We start from the raw sequence: 27,815 nt of genomic DNA on the forward strand, positions 1-27,815 counted from the left end.
GGAAAGCAAGGCATAAGACATATTTCATTTAGCATTTACTAGTCACAATATTATTTTAGTATCATAATGCTCTATTTAAAGCAGGTTTCACATTTGTACAGACAATGACAAAAATTTTCGGAAATCGAAGAAACAATGCTTGCATAAAAAGGGTTAACATAGGATTAATTGTTGAAGTTTTGTGAATGATATGTTATTTTAAATCATCTACAATGTCTTATCTATACATTATGAAATAATTTCAGCATCTACATATCAAGAAATAGTAATCAGATCAGTTGAAAAGAAAAACTCTTAATTTTCGATTTTGCAATTGAAACGTGACCTTTTGACCTCTGAGGAAGTCACCTGATAACTAAAGATGAAAATATAATAAAGTTGTGTAGATATATGATGTAGCTTCACAATGAATTATGATTTGTTAAAGTATGTTCAGTAGAACTGAAGTTATAAGCAAAAATGCTACCCCTCTCCCCTAAAATTCAACTTCCAGATTACATGGGGGTGGGTTTGTTCACAGAGTGATAACTATCATTAAGCTACTAGATAGGCAGGGTTATCATACGAAAATATAAACTAGAGACATGTAGAAAGACAAAAATACCAAAATTGTTTGCTGACCTTGGGTGGTACCAAAATCTGTATTGGCCCCTGGACTAAACCCTCTGCCTACTGTGAGTCCTTTACACAGATTTACCTTTTTCCGAAACAATATGCCGTCACATGATGGGGGCAACAACGTATACATCAGGAATGACGACGCTACATGTTCTGACCTCAAGAATGTTGCCTCGGATGACATGGAATGTTTGGTTACAGTTCCATATCAAAAGTCGTATATTTTTGCTCGCTGCCTAATATGATCCACAAAGCTAATCAAATTTTAAAAATATATTTCTGAGCATATTGATGAACATACTTTCATGACACCGATGCAAATGTATCCATTCAAGTAATGGCCGATCTCATCATGACACACAAATGGCAACCATGCCTCAGAATGTGTGAAAAACTGCTGTAGAGGAAGGCTCTTAGGCTTGCGGAAAAGCAAGGCTCGTTTTGATTTGTCGTCAGCAATGGATTAGAACGAAGAGTGAAGGAACCTACTTGCACTGCAGGTAATAATTATGGCTCTGTGCAAGGTATTTTGCTGGATGCCTTCCTGACTGATCGGTCGAAGGACTTTTAGTTTCAGTGTCGAAGACCCCATTGGCACTTCATATCCCTGAGATGCTGTCATTACATGTGTGGTTGCTGTGGTTGAGCACATAGCTGCACTGCGTAGGATGCTCTGGCACTCTTCTGGCGCAAACTGGGATCCACTCCGGAACTGTGTATTTTGATGATATTCCTTAGTCATCCATATTGAAGTACTAGGATATCAAGAGCTGGGAGGATTTTAATGAATAACTGCAGAGAAAAGGGCTCTTTGGAAGATCTGCAAAAATATTGGAGTTGCCTGGTACAATACCATTAGACAACAGTATCAATGTGCAATCCATCAGTCCAAAGAGGGACGAGCATTCAATGAATACCTCCACATGAGAATACCAACCATAAAATCAAAGATTAATGGGAAAACAGCTGTATGACAAGCTGTTTGCATCCTGATCAGTTATCAGCAAACATGACTAGAACACCCGATGTGAGCATTTCTGATATTGAGCATTCCCAGGAGTTTGTTTGTTTAAAACCAAACGTTGTAAAAATACAAATTAAAAAAACAGATCTGCTCAACACTGAGCCAAAGTTTCTGGTCCTGATAACATTCCAACTGGTGTCCTCAAAATCCTTGAACCCGAGCTCTCCTCACCACCAACTCGTCTTCTTAAAACTTGCTTGAGCGAGGGAACCTTGCCGACTGAGTGGAGAACCTCAAACATGATAACTGCTCATAAAAAAAACAAGACCGAAAGTCTAACAGCGACATATCCGGGCTCGTTTGATCCTTTAGTTGAAGAGGATAGTATGACCTGGGTGAGGATATCAGTAAGCAAATAATGCAAGTATTACATTTTAGCAGACTCCACACCACCGCAGGCTCTGATCCTGGCTTCTGTTGTTGAAAGTCATCGCAATGGTCAACCTGATCAGAAACTGTCGTCGACAGAGTTGGAAAGGAAGATCCATGTCAGATAGAGAAAGAAGAATTCTAGGAATAAGGAGAATATACCCGGAACGCTCACCACCGAGCACCCACCTCAAGAACACGATGAGTGACCTTGGTTAAGATGTAAAGTGTTCGTTGCAGGTGCTGAGCATCCTCCCCTCCCCCACCACAAAACCCAGTTTTTCATGCAGGGTTGACTACCCCCCTCCCCAACCTCCAACTCTCCTTCCCCCCCCTCCCCCCACTACAACTTCCCTGCCCCCAAAATTTATTAGCCAACCCAACTTCCTCCCTCCCCACAACCCCAGCAAATTATTACAGCTTGTCAGCAGTTATCAGAACACCACTTCTAATTGAGTCATGAACCATACACCGCTTCAATCCAGTATCCTTACAGTCACAAAAAAGGGATTGCAGTGTTATGATTATATTTATTATATTATTATTATTATTATTATTATTATTACGAAGACGATGTTACTGAATTTATAAACCAAGGCTAATTCCTTACTCCAACGTTAATTAGTACACCACTTCTCATCGAGTCATCCATGAACCATACCACCACTTATAATCCACTAACTTTGCAGTCCCAACAAAGGGATTGCAGTGTTACAATTATATTTATTATATTATTATTAACATTATTATTATGAAAACGATACTACTATACGAAGAAACCTGGGCTAATTTGTCCGAAGCGGCCTGAATGCGAGGCATGAAGGCATGAAGCCTCAGGCCTACACCATTGGAAGATGCGTAAGTAACGCCTGTGCTTTCGAAATTTGATGGTCAATTTAACAATCGGTTTGTTTGTGTTTCACACTGAATGAAAAACGTTGATGTAGAGCATGGCTATTGTGATACGAGTACATTAGAGGTTTGACGATATGTTCGGGCTGAATGGCATATAAATCAAAATGGCAGTGTGTGGAGTCAGCCGTCACAAGCCAAAATGACACCACAGACGTAATCACATCACATCACCTGTCATGTGACCAAATCCTCAGCTCTGATTGGTGTACATTTATGAGGGACATCCATCCATCCATCCATCCATCCATCCAAACATACATATACTGTTCTAGACGGCTTTGCCCTACAGGCTTGCACACCAATCCAAACAAATCACCATCCCGTCAGTCTTCTCCCCACTGTCTCAAACGTCATGGAGTCCATAGTTAATGATTACAACAGGCATTTTAAGGCCATTTTCCCTGCTAGAGTGGGGGTTAGCCTTGCGGGCCCCATGACAATCTTCTCCATTTTGCCCTATTTTCTGCATCTCCCCTTGTTAACCCCATTGCCCGCATTTCTTCTTCCACCACCTTTAGCCAAGTCTTTCTCGGTCTTCCCCGTCCCCTAAGGAAGTTCTACATTCATTTCCATCACTCTTCTCAACCAGTCACTTTCATCCTTCCTCAACACATGACCAAACCATTTCAACCTGTTTCTCTTCACAGCATCCATCACAGGCTCTATTCCCATCATCTTTCGCAATTCATCATTTGTCTTCCTCTCTCTCAATGATACTCCGCAGATCTACCAAACCAATCGCATTTCCACCCTTTCCAGCCTTCGTTGCTGCTCTATGTTCATTACCCATGTCTCGCTCCCATAAATCAAAACACTTCTCACACATGCAGCATATACCTTTCCCTTCAGCTTCAATGACACTCCCCTCCTCGTCAGCACACAACTCAGTTCCCGAAACTTCTTCCATGCGCATCTCACTCTAGCAACCGTTGCCGAGTCTGATCCACCTTCTTCATTCAGCATGTCTCCTAGGTAGCAAAAATGTTTTCACACCTTCCAGTTTCACGCCGTCTCCAAGATCCAACTCAACATTTCCTCCATCTGCAGCTCCCTCTGTGCACCTTACACTTGAATGTAGCTGCCACACTGGTTAATGACCCTCTCAGACCACTACATTTTTGATGAACCCACTCAGCGCACATCGTACATTGAATGGAGATCACTCCGACACCCTTCCTGCACACAGCACACGGCCACTACCCAGTTCTTTCCACCTCACCACATGCTTTACCACTTGCCATCACCTTCGTTTTTCCGAAATTCACCTTCAGACCTTTTGTCAAAATACATTCCTTCCACTTGTTCATCTTCTCCTTCAGTCCATCCATACTTTCCAAAATCAACACCAGATCATCTGCATACAACAACTCCCACGGTAAACCCTCCTTTACATTCTGAGCCAGCACCTCCATCACAGCTACAAATAGTAGTGGACTTAGTACTGACCCCTGATGCACTCCCACCTTCACCTTAAACTCACTAGTGTTCCAGTCCTTCATCCTTCCAGCTGTGCGCGCGCTCTCGTACATTGCCATCACTACTCTGATCAACCATTCTTCCACTCCTAACTTCCTCAATGCCCTCCACTCCTAACTTCCTCAATGCTACCATAGTTAGATTGCAATGTTTATAAATTTCCAGTCCCATAACTTGGTTGTCAACAGTTTGGATTCTGACAAGAATAATGCACATGCCATCCTCATTTTACTCAGGCATAGTTGGAGGCATTTCCCACCTTGACAGAAACGAAGCTAGAATTGCCACTTTATTTCAGAACTTTTGATGCTTTCCGGATATAAGGATCTCATTTGCACTGCAGGGTATTGTGCTGGATTACTGACTTTCTGTCAAATCAGAGCCTGCGAGTAGACATCGAAAGCAAAAGATATATAGCATTACCTACTTCCCCCTCGTGTATTGCAAGTGCAATCCTTGGTCATACCTTTTTTGTTTTTCTTTGTGGGGTGGGGGACTTAGATCTTGTTAGGGAGGTGCATTCAGAAGAGTCTTGATCTATGTTCATGACACCACAATCTCTCATGTCATTTCTGCTTTCATCTCCAGATAATCGGATGTGTAAAGCAGCTGAACAGGAGCAAGATCTGGCAAATTATGAGCACATGAGCAAGACCACATGAGACAACCATTGGCAAATTACATTTAGCGATCAAAGGCAAGAATAGATGCGAGTTTTTTGAAATTATGTTCTCATTGAGAACTCCAACCCACAGTGATCTTGTGCTCAGAATTATCGACACTACAAAACTTGACCTCCATGGGGGGGTGGCGGGGAGGGTCACATGCTGCATTGCAGATGTCACGGGTGTTAGACACAAGTAAAAAAATATAAATAAACTAGCCGAAGGCACACGGCGTTGCCCGGTTTCTTTTTGAATGAATTTACTACTATAATTCAGCTTTTACTCGAGGCCGTAGAAGATTGTCTGCTATAATTCAGCTCAGCTAATTGCGAAATGGGCCCAGCCTGGCCGATGCGGCCTCGACCGGCCTCGCCATCTAGCCTATAACCTTCCCGGGGCCCTGTCCCGACATTTTTGGTTCTTTTTGAATGAACTTACTACTATAATTCAGCTTTTACTCACGACCGTAGAAGATTGACTACTATAATTCAGCTCAGCTTTTAATTGTGAAATGGGCCCAGCCCGGCCGAAGCGGCTTCGACCGGCCTCGCCACCTAGCCTTTAACCTTCCTGGGGCCCGTCCCGACATTTTTGGTTATTTTTCAATGAATTTACTACCGTAATTCAGCTTTTACTCGTGGCTGTAGAAGATCGACTACTATAATTCAGCTCAGCTTTTAATTGCGAAATGGGCCCGGCCCGGCCGAGGTGGGCCTCGACCGGTCTCGCCACCTCACATAAAACCTTCCCGGGGCTCGCCCCGACATTTTTTGTATTAGAGGTTTCCTCCTATCTTTCACCATTCAGGAGATTAGCTTGCGCAGACAAACAAACAAACAAATGAAAAATCGGTCAGAGACCGAGGACTTGCCGGATTTTATTTTTTAATCGCCCATTTAGGACAAATATGGCGGCCGAACCACGTGACCGATGACGTCAACATTAACATATTTTATTCCCCATGGGGAGTTCTTTACAATGAGCCATGTCTCAATGTTTTCTATTCAGCACTTTCGGAGATATGGAGGTGCAAAGTTTTTTGGTTTTTCCAAGATGGCGGCCGAACCACGTGACTGACGACGTCATTATTAACATATTTTATTCCCCATGGAGAGTTCTATACAATGAGCCATGTCTCAATTTTTCTATTCAGCACTTTTGGAGATATGGAGGTGCTAAGTTTTTCGGGTTTTCCAAGATGGCGGCCGAACCACGTGACCTATGACATCAGCATTAACAAACTTTATTCCCCATGGAGAGTTCTTTACAATGAGCCATGTCTCAATTTTTTTTCTATTCAGCACTTTCGGAGATATGGAGGTGCAAATTTTTGCGGTTTTTCCAAGATGGCGGCCGAACCACGTGACTGATGACGTCATCATTAACAAACTTTTTTCCCCATGGGTAGTTCTTGACAATGATACATGTCTCAATTTTTTCTGTTCAGCGCTTTTGGAGATATAGAGGTGCAAAGTTTTCCCAAGATGGCGGCCGCACCACGTGACCGATGACGTCAGCATTAACATGTTTTATTCCCCATGGAGAGTTCTTTACAATGAGCCATGTCTCAATTTTTTCTGTTCAGTACTTTTGGAGATATAGTGGAGCAAAGTTTTGCCGTTTTTCCAAGATGGCGGCCGACCACGTGACATATGACGTCATCATCAACATATTTTATTCCCCATGGAGAGTTCTTTACAATGAGCCATGTCTCAATTTTTTCAATTCAGCACTTTCGGAAATATGGAGGTGCAAAGTTTTTCGGTTTTTCCAAGATGGCGGCCGAAACACGTGACCGATGACGTCATAAATTGGGCACAGTCTATTCCAGGGCAAGACCAATATGTGTGCAAAGTTTGGTGATTCTCCGTGCAACGGTGTAGACGCTGTGCTGCAAACAGACAGACAGACAGACAAACAGACAGACAAACAGACAAATGAAAAATCGGTCAGAGACCGAGGACTTGCCGGAATGTACTTTTTTATCGGCCATTTAGGACAAATATGGCGGCCGAACCACGTGACCGATGACGTCATCATTAACATATTTTATTCCCCATGGAGAGTTCTTTACAATGAGCCATGTCTCAATTTTTTCCATTCTGCACTTTTGGAGATATAGTGGTGCAAAGTTTTCCCGTTTTTCCAAGATGGCGGCCGAACCACGTGACCGATGGCATCATCATTAACATATTTTATTCCCCATGGAGAGTTCTTTACAATGAGCCATGTCTCAATTTTTTCTATTCAGCACTTTCAGAGAAATGGAGGTGCAAAATTTTTCGGTTTTTCCAAGATGGCGGCCGAACCACGTGACATATGACGTCATCATTAACATATTTTATTCCCCATGGAGAGTTCTTTACAATGAGCAATGTCTCAATTTTTTCTGTTCAGCACTTTTGGAGATATAGTGGTGCAAATTTTTGCCGTTTTTCCAAGATGGCGGCCGACCACGTGACATATGACGTCATCATTAACATATTTTATTCCCCATGGAGCGTTCTTTACAATGAGCCATGTCTCAATTTTTTCTGTTCAGAACTTTTGGAGATATCATGGTGCAAAGTTTTGCCGTTTTTCCAAGATGGCGGCCGACCACGTGACTGATGACGTCATCATTAACAGATTTTATTCCCCATGGAGAGTTCTTTACAATGAGCCATGTCTCAATTTTTTCTGTTCAGGACTTTTGGAGATATGGAGGTGCAAAATTTTTCGGTTTTTCCAAGATGGCGGCCGAACCACGTGACCGATGACGTCATCATTTGGGCACAGTATATTAGAGGGCAAGACAAATACGTGTGCAAAGTTTGGTGATTCTACGTGCAACGGTGTAGACGTAGTGCTGCAAACAGACAAACAGACAAACAGACAAACAGACAAACAGACAAATGAAAAATCGGTCAGAGACCGAGGACTTGCCGGAATGTACTTTTTTATCCGCCATTTAGGACAAATATGGCGGCCGAACCACGTGACCGATGACGTCATCATTAACATATTTTATTCCCCATGGAGAGTTCTTTACAATGAGGCATGTCTCAATTTTTTCTATTCAGCACTTTTGGACACATAGAGGTGCTAAGTTTTTCGGTTTTTCCAAGATGGCGGCCGAACCATGTTACATATGACGTCATCATTAACAAATTTTATTCCCCATGGAGAGTTCTTTACAATGAGCCATGTCTCAATTTTTTCTGTTCAGCACTTTTGGAGATATAGTGGTGCAAAGTTTTGCCGTTTTTCCAAGATGGCGGCCGACCACGTGACATATGACATCATCATTAACATATTTTATTCCCCATGGAGAGTTCTTTACAATGAGCCATGTCTCAATTTTTTCTGTTCAGTACTTTCGGAGATATAGAGGTGCAAAATTTTTTCGGTTTTTCCAAGATGGCCGCCGAACCACGTGACTGATGACGTCATCATTAACATATTTTATTCCCCATGGACAGTTCTTTACAATGAGCCATGTCTCAATTTTCTCTATTCAGCACTTTCGGAGATATGGAGGTGCAAATTTTTTCCAAGATGGCGGCCGAACCACGTGACCGATGACGTCATCATTTGGGCACAGTATATTAGAGGGCAAGACAAATAAGTGTGCAAAGTTTGGCTATTCTACGTATAGAAAGATTCTACATATAGAAAGTTTTCGGGTTTTTCCAAGATGGCGGCCGAACCACGTGACCAATGACGTCATCATTAACATATTTTATTCCCCATCTAGAGTTCTTTACAATGAGCCATGTCTCAATTTTTTCTGTTCAGTACTTTCGGAGATATAGAAGTACAAAGTTTTTCGGTTTTTCCAAGATGGCGGCCGAACCACGTCACGGATGACATCATCAATTGGGCACAGTCTATTCCAGGGCAAGACCAATATGTGTGCAAAGTTTGGCGATTCTACGTGCAACGGTGTAGACGCAGTGCTGCAAACAGACAGACAGACAAACAGACAGATGAAAAATCGGTCAGAGACCGAGGACTTGCCGGAATGTACTTTTTTATCCGCCATTTAGGACAAATATGGCGGCCGAACCACGTGACCGATGACGTCATCATTAACATATTTTATTCCCCATGGAGAGTTCTTTACAATGAGGCATGTCTCAATTTTTTCTATTCAGCACTTTTGGACACATAGAGGTGCTAAGTTTTTCGTTTTTTCCAAGATGGCGGCCGAACCACGTTACATATGACGTCATCATTAACAAATTTTATTCCCCATGGAGAGTTCTTTACAATGAGCCATGTCTCAATTTTTTCTGTTCAGCACTTTTGGAGATATAGTGGTGCAAAGTTTTGCCGTTTTTCCAAGATGGCGGCCGACCACGTGACATATGACATCATCATTAACATATTTTATTCCCCATGGAGAGTTCTTTACAATGAGCCATGTCTCAATTTTTTCTGTTCAGCACTTTTGGAGATTTCGTGGTGCAAAGTTTTGCCATTTTTCCAAGATGGCGGCCGACCACGTGACTGATGACGTCATCATTAACATATTTTATTCCCCATGGAGAGTTCTTTACAATGAGCCATGTCTCAATTTTTTCTGTTCAGTACTTTCGGAGATATAGAGGTGCAAAATTTTTTCGGTTTTTCCAAGATGGCCGCCGAACCACGTGACTGATGACGTCATCATTAACATATTTTATTCCCCATGGACAGTTCTTTACAATGAGCCATGTCTCAATTTTCTCTATTCAACACTTTCGGAGATATGGAGGTGCAAATTTTTTCCAAGATGGCGGCCGAACCACGTGACCGATGACGTCATCATTTGGGCACAGTATATTAGAGGGCAAGACAAATAAGTGTGCAAAGTTTGGCTATTCTACGTATAGAAAGATTCTACATATAGAAAGTTTTCGGGTTTTTCCAAGATGGCGACCGAACCACGTGACCAATGACGTCATCATTAACATATTTTATTCCCCATCTAGAGTTCTTTACAATGAGCCATGTCTCAATTTTTTCTGTTCAGTACTTTCGGAGATATAGAAGTACAAAGTTTTTCGGTTTTTCCAAGATGGCGGCCGAACCACGTCACCGATGACATCATCAATTGGGCACAGTCTATTCCAGGGCAAGACCAATATGTGTGCAAAGTTTGGCGATTCTACGTGCAACGGTGTAGACGCAGTGCTGCAAACAGACAGACAGACAAACAGACAGACAAACAGACAAACAGACAAATGAAAAATCGGTCAGAGACCGAGGACTTGCCGGAATGTACTCTTTTATCGGCCATTTAAGACAAATATGGCGTCCGAACCACGTGATAGATGACGTCATCATTAACATATATTATTCCCCATGGAGAGTTCTTTACAAAGAGCCATGTCTCAACTTTTTCTATTCAGCACTTTTGGAGATATGGAGGTGCTACGTTTTTCGGTTTTTCCAAGATGGCAGCCGAACCACGTGACCTATGATGTCATCATTAACATATTTTATTCCCCATGGAGAGTTCTTTACAATGAGCCATGTCTCAATTTTTTCTATTCAGCACTTTCAGAGATATGGAGGTGCACAATTTTTCGGTTTTTCCAAGATGGCGGCCGAACCACGTGACATATGACGTCATCATTAACATATTTTATTCCCCATTGAGAGTTCTTTACAATGAGCCATGTCGCAATTTTTTCCATTCTGCACTTTTGGAGATATAGTGGTGCAAAGTTTTCCCATTTTTCCAAGATGGCGGCCGAACCACGTGACCGATGGCGTCATCATTAACATATTTTATTCCCCATGGAGAGTTCTTTACAATGAGCCATGTCTCAATTTTTTCTGTTCAGCACTTTTGGAGATTTTGTGGTGCAAAGTTTTGCCGTTTTTCCAAGATGGCGGCCGACCACGTGACTGATGACGTCATCATTAACATATTTTATTCCCCATGGAGAGTTCTTTACAATGAGCCATGTCTCAATTATTTCTGTTCAGCACTTTTGGAGATATAGTGGTGCAAAGTTTTGCCGTTTTTCCAAGATGGCGGCCGACCACGTGACATATGATGGCATCATTAACATATTTTATTCCCCATGGAGAGTTCTTTCCAATGAGCCATGTCTCAATTTTTTCTGTTCAGCACTTTTGGAGATATAGTGGCGCAACGTTTTGCCGTTTTTCCAAGATGGCGACCGAACCACGTGACTGATGACGTCATCATTTACATATTTTATTCCCCATGGAGAGTTCTTTCCAATGAGCCATGTCTCAATTTTTTCTGTTCAGCACTTTTGGAGATATAGTGGCGCAACCTTTTTGCCGTTTTTCCAAGATGGCGACCGAACCACGTGACTGATGACGTCATCATTTACATATTTTATTCCGCATGGAGAGTTCTTTCCAATGAGCCATGTCTCAATTTTTTCTGTTAAGTACTTTCGGAGATATAGAGGTGCAAATTTATTCGGTTTTTCCAAGATGGCGGCCGAACCACGTCACCGATGACGTCATCATTGAGGCACAGTATATTAGAGGGCAAGACCATTATGTGTGCAAAGTTTGGCGATTCTCCGTGCAACGGTGTAGACGCAGTGCTGCAAACAGACAAACAGACAGACAAACAGACAGACAAACAGACAGACAGACAAACAAACGAACAGATCAACATACTTGCCGGAAAAAAATTTCCGGCAAGTAATGAAAAATCGGTCAGAGACCGAGGACTTGCCGGAATGTACTCTTTTATCGGCCATTTAAGACAAATATGGCGTCCGAACCACGTGATAGATGACGTCATCATTAACATATATTATTCCCCATGGAGAGTTCTTTACAAAGAGCCATGTCTCAACTTTTTCTATTCAGCACTTTTGGAGATATGGAGGTGCTACGTTTTTCGGTTTTTCCAAGATGGCAGCCGAACCACGTGACCTATGATGTCATCATTAACATATTTTATTCCCCATGGAGAGTTCTTTACAATGAGCCATGTCTCAATTTTTTCTATTCAGCACTTTCAGAGATATGGAGGTGCACAATTTTTCGGTTTTTCCAAGATGGCGGCCGAACCACGTGACATATGACGTCATCATTAACATATTTTATTCCCCATTGAGAGTTCTTTACAATGAGCCATGTCGCAATTTTTTCCATTCTGCACTTTTGGAGATATAGTGGTGCAAAGTTTTCCCATTTTTCCAAGATGGCGGCCGAACCACGTGACCGATGGCGTCATCATTAACATATTTTATTCCCCATGGAGAGTTCTTTACAATGAGCCATGTCTCAATTTTTTCTGTTCAGCACTTTTGGAGATTTTGTGGTGCAAAGTTTTGCCGTTTTTCCAAGATGGCGGCCGACCACGTGACTGATGACGTCATCATTAACATATTTTATTCCCCATGGAGAGTTCTTTACAATGAGCCATGTCTCAATTATTTCTGTTCAGCACTTTTGGAGATATAGTGGTGCAAAGTTTTGCCGTTTTTCCAAGATGGCGGCCGACCACGTGACATATGATGGCATCATTAACATATTTTATTCCCCATGGAGAGTTCTTTCCAATGAGCCATGTCTCAATTTTTTCTGTTCAGCACTTTTGGAGATATAGTGGCGCAACGTTTTGCCGTTTTTCCAAGATGGCGACCGAACCACGTGACTGATGACGTCATCATTTACATATTTTATTCCCCATGGAGAGTTCTTTCCAATGAGCCATGTCTCAATTTTTTCTGTTCAGCACTTTTGGAGATATAGTGGCGCAACCTTTTTGCCGTTTTTCCAAGATGGCGACCGAACCACGTGACTGATGACGTCATCATTTACATATTTTATTCCGCATGGAGAGTTCTTTCCAATGAGCCATGTCTCAATTTTTTCTGTTAAGTACTTTCGGAGATATAGAGGTGCAAATTTATTCGGTTTTTCCAAGATGGCGGCCGAACCACGTCACCGATGACGTCATCATTGAGGCACAGTATATTAGAGGGCAAGACCATTATGTGTGCAAAGTTTGGCGATTCTCCGTGCAACGGTGTAGACGCAGTGCTGCAAACAGACAAACAGACAGACAAACAGACAGACAAACAGACAGACAGACAAACAAACGAACAGATCAACATACTTGCCGGAAAAAAATTTCCGGCAAGTAACAAACAGACAAACGAACAGATCAACATACTTGCCGGAATCTTTTCCGGCAAGTAACAAACGAACAGATCAACATACTTGCCGGAATCTTTTCCGGCAAGTAACGAACAGATCAACATACTTGCCGGAAAAATGAAAAATCGGTTAGAGACCGAGGACTTGCCGGAATGTACTTTTTTATCGGCCATTTAGAACAAATATGGCGGCCGAACTACGTGATACATGACGTCATCATTAACATATTTTATTCCCCATGGAGAGTTCTTTACAATGAGCCATGTCTCAATTTTTTCTATTCAGCACTTTTGGAGATATAGTGGTGCAAATTTTTTCGGTTTTTCCAAGATGGCGACCGAACCACGTGACTGATGACGTCATCATTAACATATTTTATTCCCCATGGAGAGTTCTTTACAATGAGCCATGTCTCAATTTTTTCTATTCAGCACTTTCGGAGATATAGAGGTGCAAAGTTTTTCGGTTTTTCCAAGATGGCGGCCGAACCACGTCACCGATGACGTCATCAATTGGGCACAGTCTATTCCAGGGCAAGACCAATATGTGTGCAAAGTTTGGCGTTTCTACGTGCAACGGTGTAGACGCAGTGCTGCAAACAGACAGACAGACAGACAGATGAAAAATCGGTCAGAGACCGAGGACTTGCCGGAATTTACTTTTTTATCGGCCATTTCGGACAAATATGGCGGTCGAACCACGTGACCGATGACGTCATCATTAACATATTTTATTCCCCATGGAGAGTTCTTTACAATGAGCCATGTCTCAATTTTTTCTATTCAGCACTTTTGGAGATATGGAGGTGCAAAAGTTTTCGGTTTTTCCAACATGGCGGCCGACTACGTGACTGATGACGTCATCATTAACATATTTTATTCCCCATGGAGAGTTCTTTACAATGAGCCATGTCTCAATTTTTTCTATTCAGCACTTTCGGAGATATGGAGGTGCTAAGTTTTTCGGTTTTTCCAAGATGGCGGCCGACTACGTGGCTGATGACGTCATCATTAACATATTTTATTCCCCATGGAGAGTTCTTTACAATGAGCCATGTCTCAATTTTTTCTGTTCAGCACTTTTGGAGATATAGTGGTGCAAATTTTTGCCGTTTTTCCAAGATGGCGGCTGACCACGTGACATATGACGTCATCATTAACATATTTTATTCCCCATGGAGAGTTCTTTACAATGAGCCATGTCTCAATTTTTTCTGTTCAGCACTTTTGGAGATATAGTGGTGCAAAGTTTTGCCGTTTTTCCAAGATGGCGCCCGAAACACGTGACTGATGACGTCATCATTAACATATTTTATTCCCCATGGAGAGTTCTTTACAATGAGCCATGTCTCAATTTTTTCTGTTCAGCACTTTTGGAAATATAGTGGCGCAACGTTTTGCCGTTTTTCCAAGATGGCGACCGAACCACGTGACTGATGACGTCATCATTTACATATTTTATTCCCCATGGAGAGTTCTTTACAATGAGCCTTGTCTCAATTTTTTCTGTTCAGTACTTTCGGAGATATAGAGGTGCAAAGGTTTTCGGTTTTTCCAAGATGGCGGCCGAACCACGTCACCGATGACGTCATCAATTGGGCACAGTCTATTCCAGGGCAAGACCAATATGTGTGCAAAGTTTGGCGATTCTATGTGCAACAGTGTAGACGCAGTGCTGCAAACAGACAGACAGACAGACAGACAAACAGACAGACAGACAGACAAACAAACGAACAGATCAACATACTTGCCGGAAAATTTTTCCGGCAAGTAACAAACAGACAAACAGACAGACAAACAAATGAAAAATCGGTCAGAGACCGAGGACTTGCCGGAATGTACTTTTTTATCGGCCATTTAGGACAAATATGGCGGCCGAACCACGTGACCGATGACGTCATCATTAACATATTTTATTCCCCATGGAGAGTTCTTTTCAATGAGCCATGTCTCAATTTTTTCTATTCAGCACTTTCAGAGATATGGAGGTGCAATTTTTTCCAAGATGGCGGCCGAACCACGTGACCGATGACGTCATCATTTACATATTTTATTCCCCGTGGAGAGTTCTTTACAATGAGCCATGTCTCAATTTTTTCTGTTCAGTACTTTCGGAGTTATAGAGGTGCAAAGTTTTTCGGTTTTTCCAAGATGGCGGCCGAACCACGTCACCGATGACGTCATCAATTGGGCACAGTCTATTCCAGGCCAAGACGAATATGTGTGCAAAGTTTGGCGATTCTCCGTGCAACGGTGTAGACGCAGTGCTGCAAACAGACAGACAGACAAACAGACAAACAGACAGACAGACAAACGAACAGATCAACATACTTGCCGGAAAAAAATTTCCGGCAAGTAACGAACAGATCAACATACTTGCCGGAATCTTTTCCGGCAAGTAACAAACGAACAGATCAACATACTTGCCGGAAAAATTTTTCCGGCAAGTAATGAAAAATCGGTTAGAGACCGAGGACTTGCCGGAATGTACTTTTTTATCGGCCATTTAGAACAAATATGGCGGCCGAACTACGTGATACATGACGTCATCATTAACATATTTTATTCCCCATGGAGAGTTCTTTACAATGAGCCATGTCTCAATTTTTTCTATTCAGCACTTTTGGAGATATAGTGGTGCAAATTTTTTCGGTTTTTCCAAGATGGCGACCGAACCACGTGACTGATGACGTCATCATTAACATATTTTATTCCCCATGGAGAGTTCTTTACAATGAGCCATGTCTCAATTTTTTCTATTCAGCACTTTCGGAGATATGGAGGTGCAAAGTTTTTCGGTTTTTCCAAGATGGCGGCCGAACCACGTCACCGATGACGTCATCAATTGGGCACAGTCTATTCCAGGGCAAGACCAATATGTGTGCAAAGTTTGGCGATTCTACGTGCAATGGTGTAGACGCAGTGCTGCAAACAGACAGACAGACAGACAGATGAAAAATCGGTCAGAGACCGAGGACTTGCCGGAATTTACTTTTTTATCGGCCATTTAGGACAAATATGGTGGCTGAACCACCTGACCGATGACATCTTCATTAACATATTTTATTCCCCACGGAGAGTTCTTTACAATGAGCCATGTCTCAATTTTTTCTGTTCAGCACTTTTGGAGATGGAGGTGCAACGTTTTTCGGATTTTCCAAGATGGCAGCCGAACCACGTGACCGATGACGTCATCATTAACATATTTTATTCCCCATGGAGAGTTCTTTCCAATGAGCCATGTCTCAATTTTTTCTATTCAGCACCTTCGGAGATATGGAGGTGCAAAGTTTTTCGGATTTTCCAAGATGGCGGCAGAACCACGTGACTGATGACGTCATCATTAACATATTTTATTCCCCATGGAGAGTTCTTTACAATGAGCCATGTCTCAATTTTTTCTGTTCAGCACTTTTGGAGATATAGTGGTGCAAATCTTTGCCGTTTTTCCAAGATGGCGGCCGACCACGTGACATATGACGTCATCATTAACACATTTTATTCCCCATGGAGAGTTCTTCACAATGAGCCATGTCTCAATTTTTTCTGTTCAGTACTTTCAGAGATATAGCGGTGCAAATTTTTTCGGTTTTTCCAAGATGGCGGCCGAACCACGACACCGATGAGGTCATCAATTGGGCACAGTCTATTCCAGGGCAAGACCAATATGTGTGCAAAGTTTGGCGATTCTCCGTGCAACGGTGTAGACGCAGTGCTGCAAACAGACAGACAGACAGACAAACAGACAAACAGACAAACAGACAGATGAAAAATCGTTCAGAGACCGAGGACTTGCCGGAATGTACTTTTTTATCCGCCATTTAGGACAAATATGGCGGCCGAACCACGTGACCGATGACGTCATCATTAACATATTTTATTCCCCATGGAGAGTTCTTTACAATGAGGCATGTCTCAATTTTTTCTATTCAGCACTTTTGGACACATAGAGGTGCTAAGTTTTTCGGTTTTTCCAAGATGGCGGCCGAACCACGTGACATATGACGTCATCATTAACAAATTTTATTCCCCATGGAGAGTTCTTTACAATGAGCCATGTCTCAATTTTTTCTGTTCAGCACTTTTGGAGATATAGTGGTGCAAAGTTTTGCCGTTTTTCCAAGATGGCGGCCGACCACGTGACATATGACGTCATCATTAACATATTGTATTCCCCATGGAGAGTTCTTTACAATGAGCCATGTCTCAATTTTGTCTGTTCAGTACTTTCGGAGATATAGAGGTGCAAAGTTTTTCGGTTTTTCCAAGATGGCGGCCAAACCACGTGACCGATGACATCATCATTAACATATTTTATTCCCCATGGAGAGTTCTTTACAATGCGCCATGTCTCAATTTTGTCTGTTCAGTACTTTCGGAGATATAGAGGTGCAAAGTTTTTCGGTTTTTCCAAGATGGCGGCCGAACCACGTCACCGATGACGTCATCAATTGGGCACAGTCTATTCCAGGGCAAGACCAATATGTGTGCAAAGTTTGGTGATTCTACATGCAACGGTGTAGACGCAGTGCTGCAAACAGACAGACAGACAGACAAACAGACAAACAGACAAACAGACAGACAAACGAGCAGATCAACATACTTGCCGGAAAATTTTTTCCGGCAAGTAATGAAAAATCGGTCAGAGACCGAGGACTTGCCGGAATGTACTTTTTTATTGGCCATTGAGGACAAATATGGCGGCCGAACCACGTGACCGATGACGTCATCATTAACATATTTTATTCCCCATGGAGAGTTCTTTACAATGAGGCATGTCTCAATTTTTTCTATTCAGCACTTTTGGACACATAGAGGTGCTAAGTTTTTCGGTTTTTCCAAGATGGCGGCCGAACCACGTGACATATGACGTCATCATTAACAAATTTTATTCCCCATGGAGAGTTCTTTACAATGAGCCATGTCTCAATTTTTTCTGTTCAGCACTTTTGGAGATATAGTGGCGCAACGTTTTGCCGTTTTTCCAAGATGGCGACCGAACCACGTGACTGATGACGTCATCAATTGGGCACAGTCTATTCCAGGGCAAGACCAATATGTGTGCAAAGTTTGGCGATTCTACGTGCAACGGTGTAGACGCAGTGCTGCAAACAGACAGATAGACAGACAGACAAACAGACAGACAAACAGACAAACAAACGAACAGATCAACATACTTGCCGGAAAATTTTTCCGGCAAGTAACAAACAGACAAACGAACAGATCAACATACTTGCCGGAAAAATTTTTCTGGCAAGTAACAAACAGACAAACAGACAGATGAAAAATCGGTCAGAGACCGAGGACTTGCCGGAATGTACTTTTTTATCGGCCATTTAGGACAAATATGGCGGCCGAACCACGTGATAGATGACGTCATCATTAACATATATTATTCCCCATGGAGAGTTCTTTACAAAGAGCCATGTCTCAACTTTTTCTATTCAGCACTTTTGGAGATATGGAGGTGCTACGTTTTTCGGTTTTTCCAAGATGGCGGCCGAACCACGTGACCTATGATGTCATCATTAACATATTTTATTCTCCATGGAGAGTTCTTTACAATGAGCCATGTCTCAATTTTTTCTATTCAGCACTTTCAGAGATATGGAGGTGCAAAATTTTTCGGTTTTTCCAAGATGGCGGCCGAACCACGTGACATATGACATCATCATTAACAAATTTTATTACCCATGGAGAGTTCTTTACAATGAGACATGTCTCAATTTTTTCTGTTCAGCACTTTTGGAGATATAGCGGTGCAAAGTTTTGCCGTTTTTCCAAGATGGCGGCCGACCACGTGACGTATGACATCATCATTAACGTATTTTATTCCGCATGGAGAGTTCTTTACAATGAGCCATGTCTCAATTTTTTCTGTTCAGCACTTTTGGAGATTTCGTGGTGCAAAGTTTTGCCGTTTTTCCAAGATGGCGGCCGACCACGTGACTGATGATGTCATCATTAACATATTTTATTCCCCATGGAGAGTTCTTTACAATGAGCCATGTCTCAATTTTTTCTGTTCAGTACTTTCGGAGATATAGAAGTGCAAAGTTTTTCGGTTTTTCCAAGATGGCGGTCGAACCACGTCACCGATGACGTCATCAATTGGGCACAGTCTATTCCAGGGCAAGACCAATATGTGTGCAAAGTTTGGCGAATCTCCGTGCAACGGTGTAGACGCAGTGCTGCAAACAGACAGACAGACAAACAAACGAACAGATCAACATACTTGCCGGAATCTTTTCCGGCAAGTAATGAAAAATCGGTCAGAGACCGAGGACTTGCCGGAATGTACTTTTTTATCGGCCATTTAGGACAAATATGGCGGCCGAACCACGTGATCGATGACGTCATCATTAACATATTTTATTCCCCATGGAGAGTTCTTTACAATGAGCCATGCCTCAATTTTTTCTATTCAGGACTTTTGGAGATGTGGAGGTGCAGAGTTTTTCGGTTTTTCCAAGATGGCGGCCGAACCATGTGACCAATGACATCATCATTAACATATTTTATTCCCCATGGAGAGTTCTTTACAATGAGCCATGTCTCAATTTTTTCTATTCAGCACTTTCGGAGATATGGAGGTGCTAGCTTTTTCGGTTTTTCCAAGATGGCGGCCGACCACGTGACTGATGACGTCATCATTAACATATTTTATTCCCCATGGAGAGTTCTTTACAATGAGCCATGTCTCAATTTTTTCTGTTCAGCACTTTTGGAGATTTCGTGGTGCAAAGTTTTGCCGTTTTTCCAAGATGGCGGCCGACCACGTGACTGATGATGTCATCATTAACATATTTTATTCCCCATCGAGAGTTCTTTACAATGAGCCATGTCTCATTTTTTTCTGTTCAGCACTTTTGGAGATTTCGTGGTGCAAAGTTTTGCCGTTTTTCCAAGATGGCGGCCGACCACGTGACATATGACGTCATCATTAACATATTTTATTCCCCATGGAGAGTTCTTTACAATGAGCCATGTCTCAATTTTTTCTGTTCAGTACTTTCGGAGATATAGAAGTGCAAAGTTTTTCGGTTTTTCCAAGATGGCGGCCGAACCACGTCACCGATGACGTCATCAGTTGGGCACAGTCTATTCCAGGGCAAGACCAATATGTGTGCAAAGTTTGGCGATTCTACGTGCAACGGTGTAGACGCAGTGTTGCAAACAGACAGACAGACAAACAGACAGACAGACAGACAAACAGACAAACGAACAGATCAACATACTTGCCGGAAAATTTTTCCGGCAAGTAACAAACAGACAAACGAACAGATCAACATACTTGCCGGAAAATGTTTCCGGCAAGTAACAAACAAACGAACAGATCAACATACTTGCCGGAATCTTTTCCGGCAAGTAACAAACGAACAGATCAACATACCTGCCTGAAAATTTTTTCCGGCAAGTAACAAACAAACGAACAGATCAACATACTTGCCGGAATCTTTTCCGGCAAGTAACAAACAGACAGACAGATGAAAAATCGGTCAGAGACCGAGGACTTGCCGGAATTTACTTTATCGGCCATTTTGGACAAACATGGCGGCCGAACCACATGGCCGATGACGTCATCATTAACATATTTTATTCCCCATGGAGAGTTCTTTACAATGAGCCATGTCTCAATTTTTTCTGTTCAGCACTTTCGGAGATATCGAGGTGCAAAGTTTTTCCAAGATGGCGGCCGAACCACGTGACTGATGACGTCATCATTAACATATTTTATTCCCCATGGAGAGTTCTTTACAATGAGTCATGTCTCAATTTTTTCTATTCAGTACTTTCAGAGATATGGAGGTGCAAAGTTTTGCCGTTTTTCCAAGATGGCGGCCGAAACACGTGACCGATGACGTCATAAATTGGGCACAGTCTATTCCAGGGCAAGACGAATATGTGTGCAAAGTTTGGCGATTCTCCGTGCAACGGTGTAGACGCAGTGCTGCAAACAGACAGACAGACAGACAAACGAACAGATCAACATACTTGCCGGAATCTTTTCCGGCAAGTAACAAACGAACAGATCAACCTACTTGCCGGAATCTTTTCCGGCAAGTCACAAACACTTTCTTTTATATATATATATATATATATATATATATATAGAAGATAAGCTGAGAGAATCTCCAGGTTACGGGCCTTGTCATTTCATTCCGGTACCAACTTGCTGCAATCCAGTATCGCTCACCTCTACAAGAGTTGTGTGCGAAGTATAATGGAATGTGCGTCACCAGAAAGAAAGTGCCCCCAGTGTGCCCTCCATCTCTGGACAGGTTGCAAAGTTCATCATTCACCAGGCAGCTTGCGTTTCCTATCCTATGTGACACCATGCGTGCCAGTGCATTTCATGAAGCACAAGGTCATTTTGCTGTTCCAAGTCCCCGAAAGTGCTTACTATCACGCAGCACAAGTCCCAAACTGCAGGCAGGTCATTGGTCCTGCACTAAAAGCATTTATGCAACTTGCTCCCTTGGGCAATTGGTTGGGTCAAGCATCGTGACAACTTCAGCAAACCTTATACGCTGTATTTGGCAATTAGTTTGGCATCGTGAAACTATGTCAACTCCAGGTTCTGAGTAATATAGTTAGTCTCGTTCCGTCAAGTCATGGCAGATATCTGATGACATTCATGATCAGATTCATCCAAACATTCATATCCTGCACTGTTTCCCGAAGCTATAAAAATAATATACATTAAAATAAAATAAGAACGGCACTCGGTAGATTGCATACCTCTGCCAGGCTGAACAGTTTACGTTGTGTATTCCACCAATAGGCCGGATCTGGATCCGGACCTGAACGAAAAGCTAATTGGCTTGTTCTTGTCGCCCAACCAACTCATCCACCTTGTTTTGTCATAATCCGTCCACAACTTTTTGAAACATCATTCTATATCATTTTTGGCCCCATCTCTCAGTGGTGAAGAATCCACTTTATTTTAAATTTTAAAAAAAACATTCTCATATCCGGATCTGGATATAATTAATTCGTCCTGGTCACACACCCAACCAATACACCAAGTTTCATCTGAATCCGTCCACATATTTTTGAGAGACAAACAGACAAACAGATGGGAGCAAAACATAACCTCCGTTCACCTTTGGTGGCGTAAGTAAAAATGCGCATAAATACATAAAAATATAAAACATCAAAATAATATATACTCTGATGAATATACATCAAAATATACTCTGGTGAATATGCATCAATATAAAATAAAATAATGACAAATAATAATTTTCAATTACCACAAAATATCATTTTTTGAAACATTATTGTTATTTGATTAGGAAATAATATTTATGACCGTTCAATGAAACAGCAAACATCCTTTATGTGCACAGAATAAACTAAAGGCCAATTCTGCAAGCACAGATCATCGAGTGAGCAATACGTGATGGACAAATAAACAAAACAGGCAATAAAAAAAGAAAAAGACCATAGCAAGGTTATTGGCAGTTTTTACGTCATGGGTTTTTGTATGAGGGTGAGAATGTGCCACCTGGTGGGTGAGCCCAATGATTTTTACCAGGTCCAAGTCACCCCATGCAATCCTCAACACAGAGTTGCAATAACAGCGGTTTATCTTTATGCAGTGTTACCGCTTTATGCAGTGTTATCATAGTGTTACCGCAGTGTTTGACCTCACCCAGCCTGTCCAATCTTTCCAGCTGCACGTTTGATCGGGGGTTGGGCCTTTTTGTGCGAACGATTAGCCTTTTCCTCCTTGGGATCAAAGTAGAAAAATGTGAACGTTTCAAGACGTTCCTCACGATCCAATAGGGCAGCCTCCCCCACCTCCGCCACTGCCACATCCCACTGTATTTTGACACGAGGAGGCATGGGTTTGGTAACCTGGGTATGGTGGGGGTGGTGGTGAAGACAATTTTTGTTAGACTTCAATAAGAAGAAATACCAACGATTTCACATGCACCAAACACCCCTTCACTTTACCTCAACAATCACCCCTTAACACAGGATCCCAGCCCAACTAAAAGTGTCTCACTTTAGCTCGCTCTGTGGCTGACGAGGCACGTCGAGCAAGTTCGGCCACCAACTCATCATACTGCTCCAGGCCCTTGTATGCAACAACGCTGCGATCAACCAACCAGGCTCGCTCAGCGGCTGGCCCAAAAAACTGCATGTGATAACGTCGGCTCGTTGTTTTTGACATTTCTGCACAAGTGCACAACCACAAAACCGAATGAGAACAAATATTTCTGCATAATAAACAGGGAAATCAGCAACAACTGCCACAACGGTCATCGGAGCCCAGGGTTCGAAATAAGCGCTAGCCCGGGTGCCAAATGCCACCAAAAACTCAGTTTGGCCACGAAAACCTGGCCCTAGGTGGCCCGTGTGGCCACTCGTCAAAATTGTCGATGTATTCGGTCGTTACTTATCATTATGCAATCTCAACCAACTGCACTTGCCAAGCAGACTACAGGTCACACGGTGGAGGTCGTAACGACTTCATTTGGCCAATTCAAATGGTACAATAAAATAATAACGACAATAATTGGCAGTATGAAAAATAATAATAATAAAGTGATCCCCCCTGACCACTCCAGTGAATATATTTTAAATTTGTATGCCATTACAATAACGGTAATCCCATAATCATAATAGTTAATCTCACCAACACTGCCAGCCAAAAACAAACCAGCTTAAACAGCTTATGCAGGTGTGTCGTCACATCATCAATGAGCTTGCCAATCCAGCCGTCCCTTACTAACCGTTTCCATGGAGCCGAGTGCTAGCGTGAGTGCTTAAGCCACTTGGCGAGCGCTCTACAAGATGCTTGGTAATGGAACACCGACTGAGTTGTATCTAAAACTGGAGCGAACTCCGCTGTGGGGATATTTAGATAGCGATTGGTCATTACCTCCACCTTGGATTAGCATACCCAGGTAGACTGTTTACCTCAATGGTTTCCGTTAAAAACATGGTGTTCATGTTTAGTGTTATGTTTTGTTTAGTGCTGCAATCACATGTATTCACACGAGTTGAAAGTGATCAAAACCATCGGTTTTTACAAGTTAGGAAACTTTATTTTATATTAAACTGACGTGGCTTCAGCTCGCTACGCTCGCCTCACCTACGCTCGCCTCACCACACGTCGCCGCAGAGGCACGGGCTTGTTTAAACTGAGGATGACGACCTGACTGAATTTGAGTTGCTGTGTTGTTCTGATTTACACAAATCAAAATACCAACATTTATTTTGTACAAATTTATTTCTAATATTGGTGATATTATTTATTTGTAACAAAAAAGGTCCATGTGGTGTAAAGCTCTAACGTCTAAATGGTCATGGGTCGAAGCTGTCTAATTGGTCTGAAGAGTGTAACGGGTCTAAATGGTGTTAAGGTCAAATGGCTCGAAAGGGACTTAAGGGGTGTAAAGGCTTAAAGGGTATTAAAGGTTGGAAGGGTGAAGGGATCTCATGGTGTCTAACGTATTGAAAGGGTCTTAAAGTTAAAAGCGGTCTTAAGGATCTTGAGGGTCTTCAGGATCTTGGGGTTTAATAGGTCTAAAGGGTCTTATGGGTCTTAAGTGTATTTTGAAAATTGGGGTATTTTGTATCTTTTGCATCTTTGGGGTCTTTTGGGTCTTCATGGTCTTTATGGGCCTTCAGGATATTTTGGGCATTCGGGGTATTTTAGGTTTTCTGGGTATTTAAGGGTCTTCAGCGTATTTTGGATGTTTGGGATATTTTGGGTCTTTGAAGTCTTCGTGGTCTTTTGTGTCGTCATTGTCCTTGTGGGTATTTTAGGTATTTTGGGTCTTCGGAGTCTTTTGAGGCTTTGGGGCGTTTTGGTTATTTGGGGTCTTTGGGGTATTTGGGGTAGTTTGGGTCTTTTGAATCTTTGGGGGTCTTCCGGTTATTTTGGGTCCTCTGGGTCTTTTGAGTGTTTAGGGTCTTTTGGGTCTTAAAGGGTCTTCAAAGGTCTAAGGCATCTCAGCAGTCTAAAGGGTCGAAAGGTATATTCCAACAATACGTAATTAATAGACGTACAGAAGTAATAGAGAGGACGCGACCGGCGTTCAAACAATACATAATTAATAAACACGTAATCACAGCTTCACAGGGGTCTTCGGGGTCTTTTGTGTCTTTGGGTTCTTCCGGTTATTTTGCGCCCTTTGGGTCTACTGAGTCTTTAAGGGTGTTTGTGGTCTTAAAGGATCTTCAAAGGTCAAAGGGATCTCAGCAGTCTAAAGGGTCGAAAGGTATATTCCAACAATCGGTATATAAATAGACGAACATAATTAATAGAAAGGAAGTAACCTACGTTCAAACAGTGCAGTATTAATACACATCATCACAGCTTGACGGCTTCCGGACGGACTGACAAACGTACGGCTTCACGGACCGTGGTGTGTGTGTGTGTGTGTGTGTGTGTGTGTGTGTGTGTGTGTGTGTGTGTGTGTGTGTGTGTGTGTGTGTGTGTGTGTGTGTGTCAGTCATTGGTTGGTAACTCCATATGCGGGTTTCAGGAGGTGGAACGGAGTCCTCCCAGGATTCAAAGCGTGTGTACATGTGTGTGTGTCGCTGGTTGTTATATCTCCATATATGGGTTTCAGAAGGTGGAACAGAGCTCCCCCAGGACTGAAAGAATCCATCTTCATGTGTGTGTCGTTGGTTTTCAACTCCATATGCGGGTTTCTAGTTGCGTTTTCTTCTTTCTTGTAGTGCTTAAAAAAAGAGAATCAAAACAGCAACTGCTTCTGGACGATTACCAATTTGTAATTTAGCACCTCCCCTCCCCCCGACCACTCCCACCACACTTTCATTCCATTTTATTCGGGGCACTGAGATGCAATTATTCTTGCAGACCAACTCAACTTGATGCTTCTGACTTACTAAAATCAAACTCAGTTTTGTCAGTCACCTTTGTGGCTCTATGACTAGGATAAGAAGGAAAAAGAACAAAAGAGGAAAACAAATGTGAATCAATAGACTGTCAACTGAACCCGATAAAGTTCATATGCATTCATTTGCATTCACGCCACATGGACGCATTCATGCCTGTACCGCTTGTGTTCTAGTGGGGGAAGGGTATTCCAACATGGCAGCTGCGCTCCTGTTGTATAATATGCAGCTCGGTGGACACACCCCAGCACGTGTGCGAGACCAAGCTTGGTTTGCACGCCCCAAACGCTGCCTCTGGATATAGAAGCAAGGCCGCGAGCTTGCAATATGCACGTGTCACACCGTTAGCCTCATGCAAGTCACCCAATTTCACATTGTGTTAAATTAACTGGTCTTTACATCAAATTTGGGCCAAAATTTTTTGAAACTGAACGTTCATCAAATAAAAATACTCAAGTTCTACAGTGACATGTGTTTTCGTATTATTTTAGAGATTTCATGACAAATTATCTCGTCAATTGCTGAAAGTTGTGCAGAGCTAACAATTGTTTTTGAAAATAATAAAAAAAGAAATAAAATATGTGAAGAAATTTTTCTTCATCAAACATTAAAATTATCAAGCCTGGTGTTGGCTTAGCGGTTAGGGTGACTGCTTCGAATCTAGGATCCCGAGTTAAAATCCCAGTTGATCGCTGAATTAACGCCAGGGTGGTTGACTCAGCCTGTCATCCTTCCGAAGTCGGCAAATTGAGTCGCAGATTGCTGGGATGAATGATCCCGGTGTATACCCCGATTTAGAATAGGTGCACCGTATCCCTGTGCATCGTAAGAGGGCGACTAAGGGTTGGTGTCAGGAAGGGCATCCGGCCATGAAAACATTGCCTCAAAATGGGAACCATGAGGTCATGGGGTCCGCAAGGCTACCCCCCGCTCTAGCGGAGAAAAATGGCCTTAAAACGATCATTCATTCATTCATTCATTTAAACATTCAAATTGTCCTAGTATTATTTCCCTGCAAGTTTGTGGGTAGATGATTGAATAGCTGACGGGAGTGTTCTGTGATTATAAGTTGTGAGGTTGCTAGTATGAAAAGAACCGAAATTTGATCTGTAGGTGTCTAAATGTCTAAAATTTGATCTAACAAATAGTAATTTAAATGTGGATGCTGATTTTATGGTTTGATTCACCAGCAAATAATATACGGCGAAGCCACCAAAAAAAAAAATTAAGCATGACCCGACCCCTGGAGCCACCAAAGACTTGTTTTTGAATGATTAAGCTGCCTCAGGTAAAAAGGCGTACAACGGCGATTCGTGCAACATTGCAATATCCAGACGCTCTAATCATTCAAAGAGGAAACCGTCAACCATTACTTAATAAGCAGACCACAGGCTTTTCTTCAAACATGCGCATAATTTGATGAAGGTGAGAAGCAATTGCTTACCTTTGAGTTGAAAATGGATGCAAAGTTTGGGGTCATGAGAGACCATACAAGGCCACCAGGGATGTCCTCTGATTTTGGCCCAAACCAAGTCACCAGCATGATACTGCTCCTGGCAGGATGAGAGGAAACACTGACCAAATGTGGGAATCCAACATAATCATGTTTAGTGAACTTGATAACCACACATTTTGCTTTCACAGCAATGTGCAAAGGAAATAACATTAAAAAATAGTTTGAGGGGGGAAGAAAAAAAAATCAATTTATTTTTTCACAAATACAGTACTAGAGAAAAGCTA

General features: G+C 42.3%; 1 protein-coding gene across 3 annotated transcripts in view; it reads right to left on the minus strand.

The window, feature by feature from the left end:
* LOC137422181 (histone-lysine N-methyltransferase NSD2) overlaps positions 1–27,815 on the minus strand; it is a 103,861-nt gene that overhangs the window by 45,552 nt on the left and 30,494 nt on the right. For all 3 annotated transcript variants that reach the window (XM_068108942.2, XM_078772163.1, XM_078772164.1), the window contains exons 4-6: positions 27,520–27,628; positions 23,209–23,378; positions 22,852–23,057 (exon numbers count right to left, since the gene is read on the minus strand). In XM_068108942.2, the coding sequence (XP_067965043.2) occupies positions 22,852–23,057; positions 23,209–23,378; positions 27,520–27,628 (485 nt within the window). The remainder of the gene's footprint in view (positions 1–22,851; positions 23,058–23,208; positions 23,379–27,519; positions 27,629–27,815) is intronic.

The sequence above is a fragment of the Myxine glutinosa genome, chromosome 2 (assembly GCF_964187855.1).
Source record: "Myxine glutinosa chromosome 2, kmMyxGlut1.1, whole genome shotgun sequence".
NCBI classification, from domain to species: Eukaryota; Metazoa; Chordata; class Myxini; order Myxiniformes; family Myxinidae; genus Myxine; species Myxine glutinosa.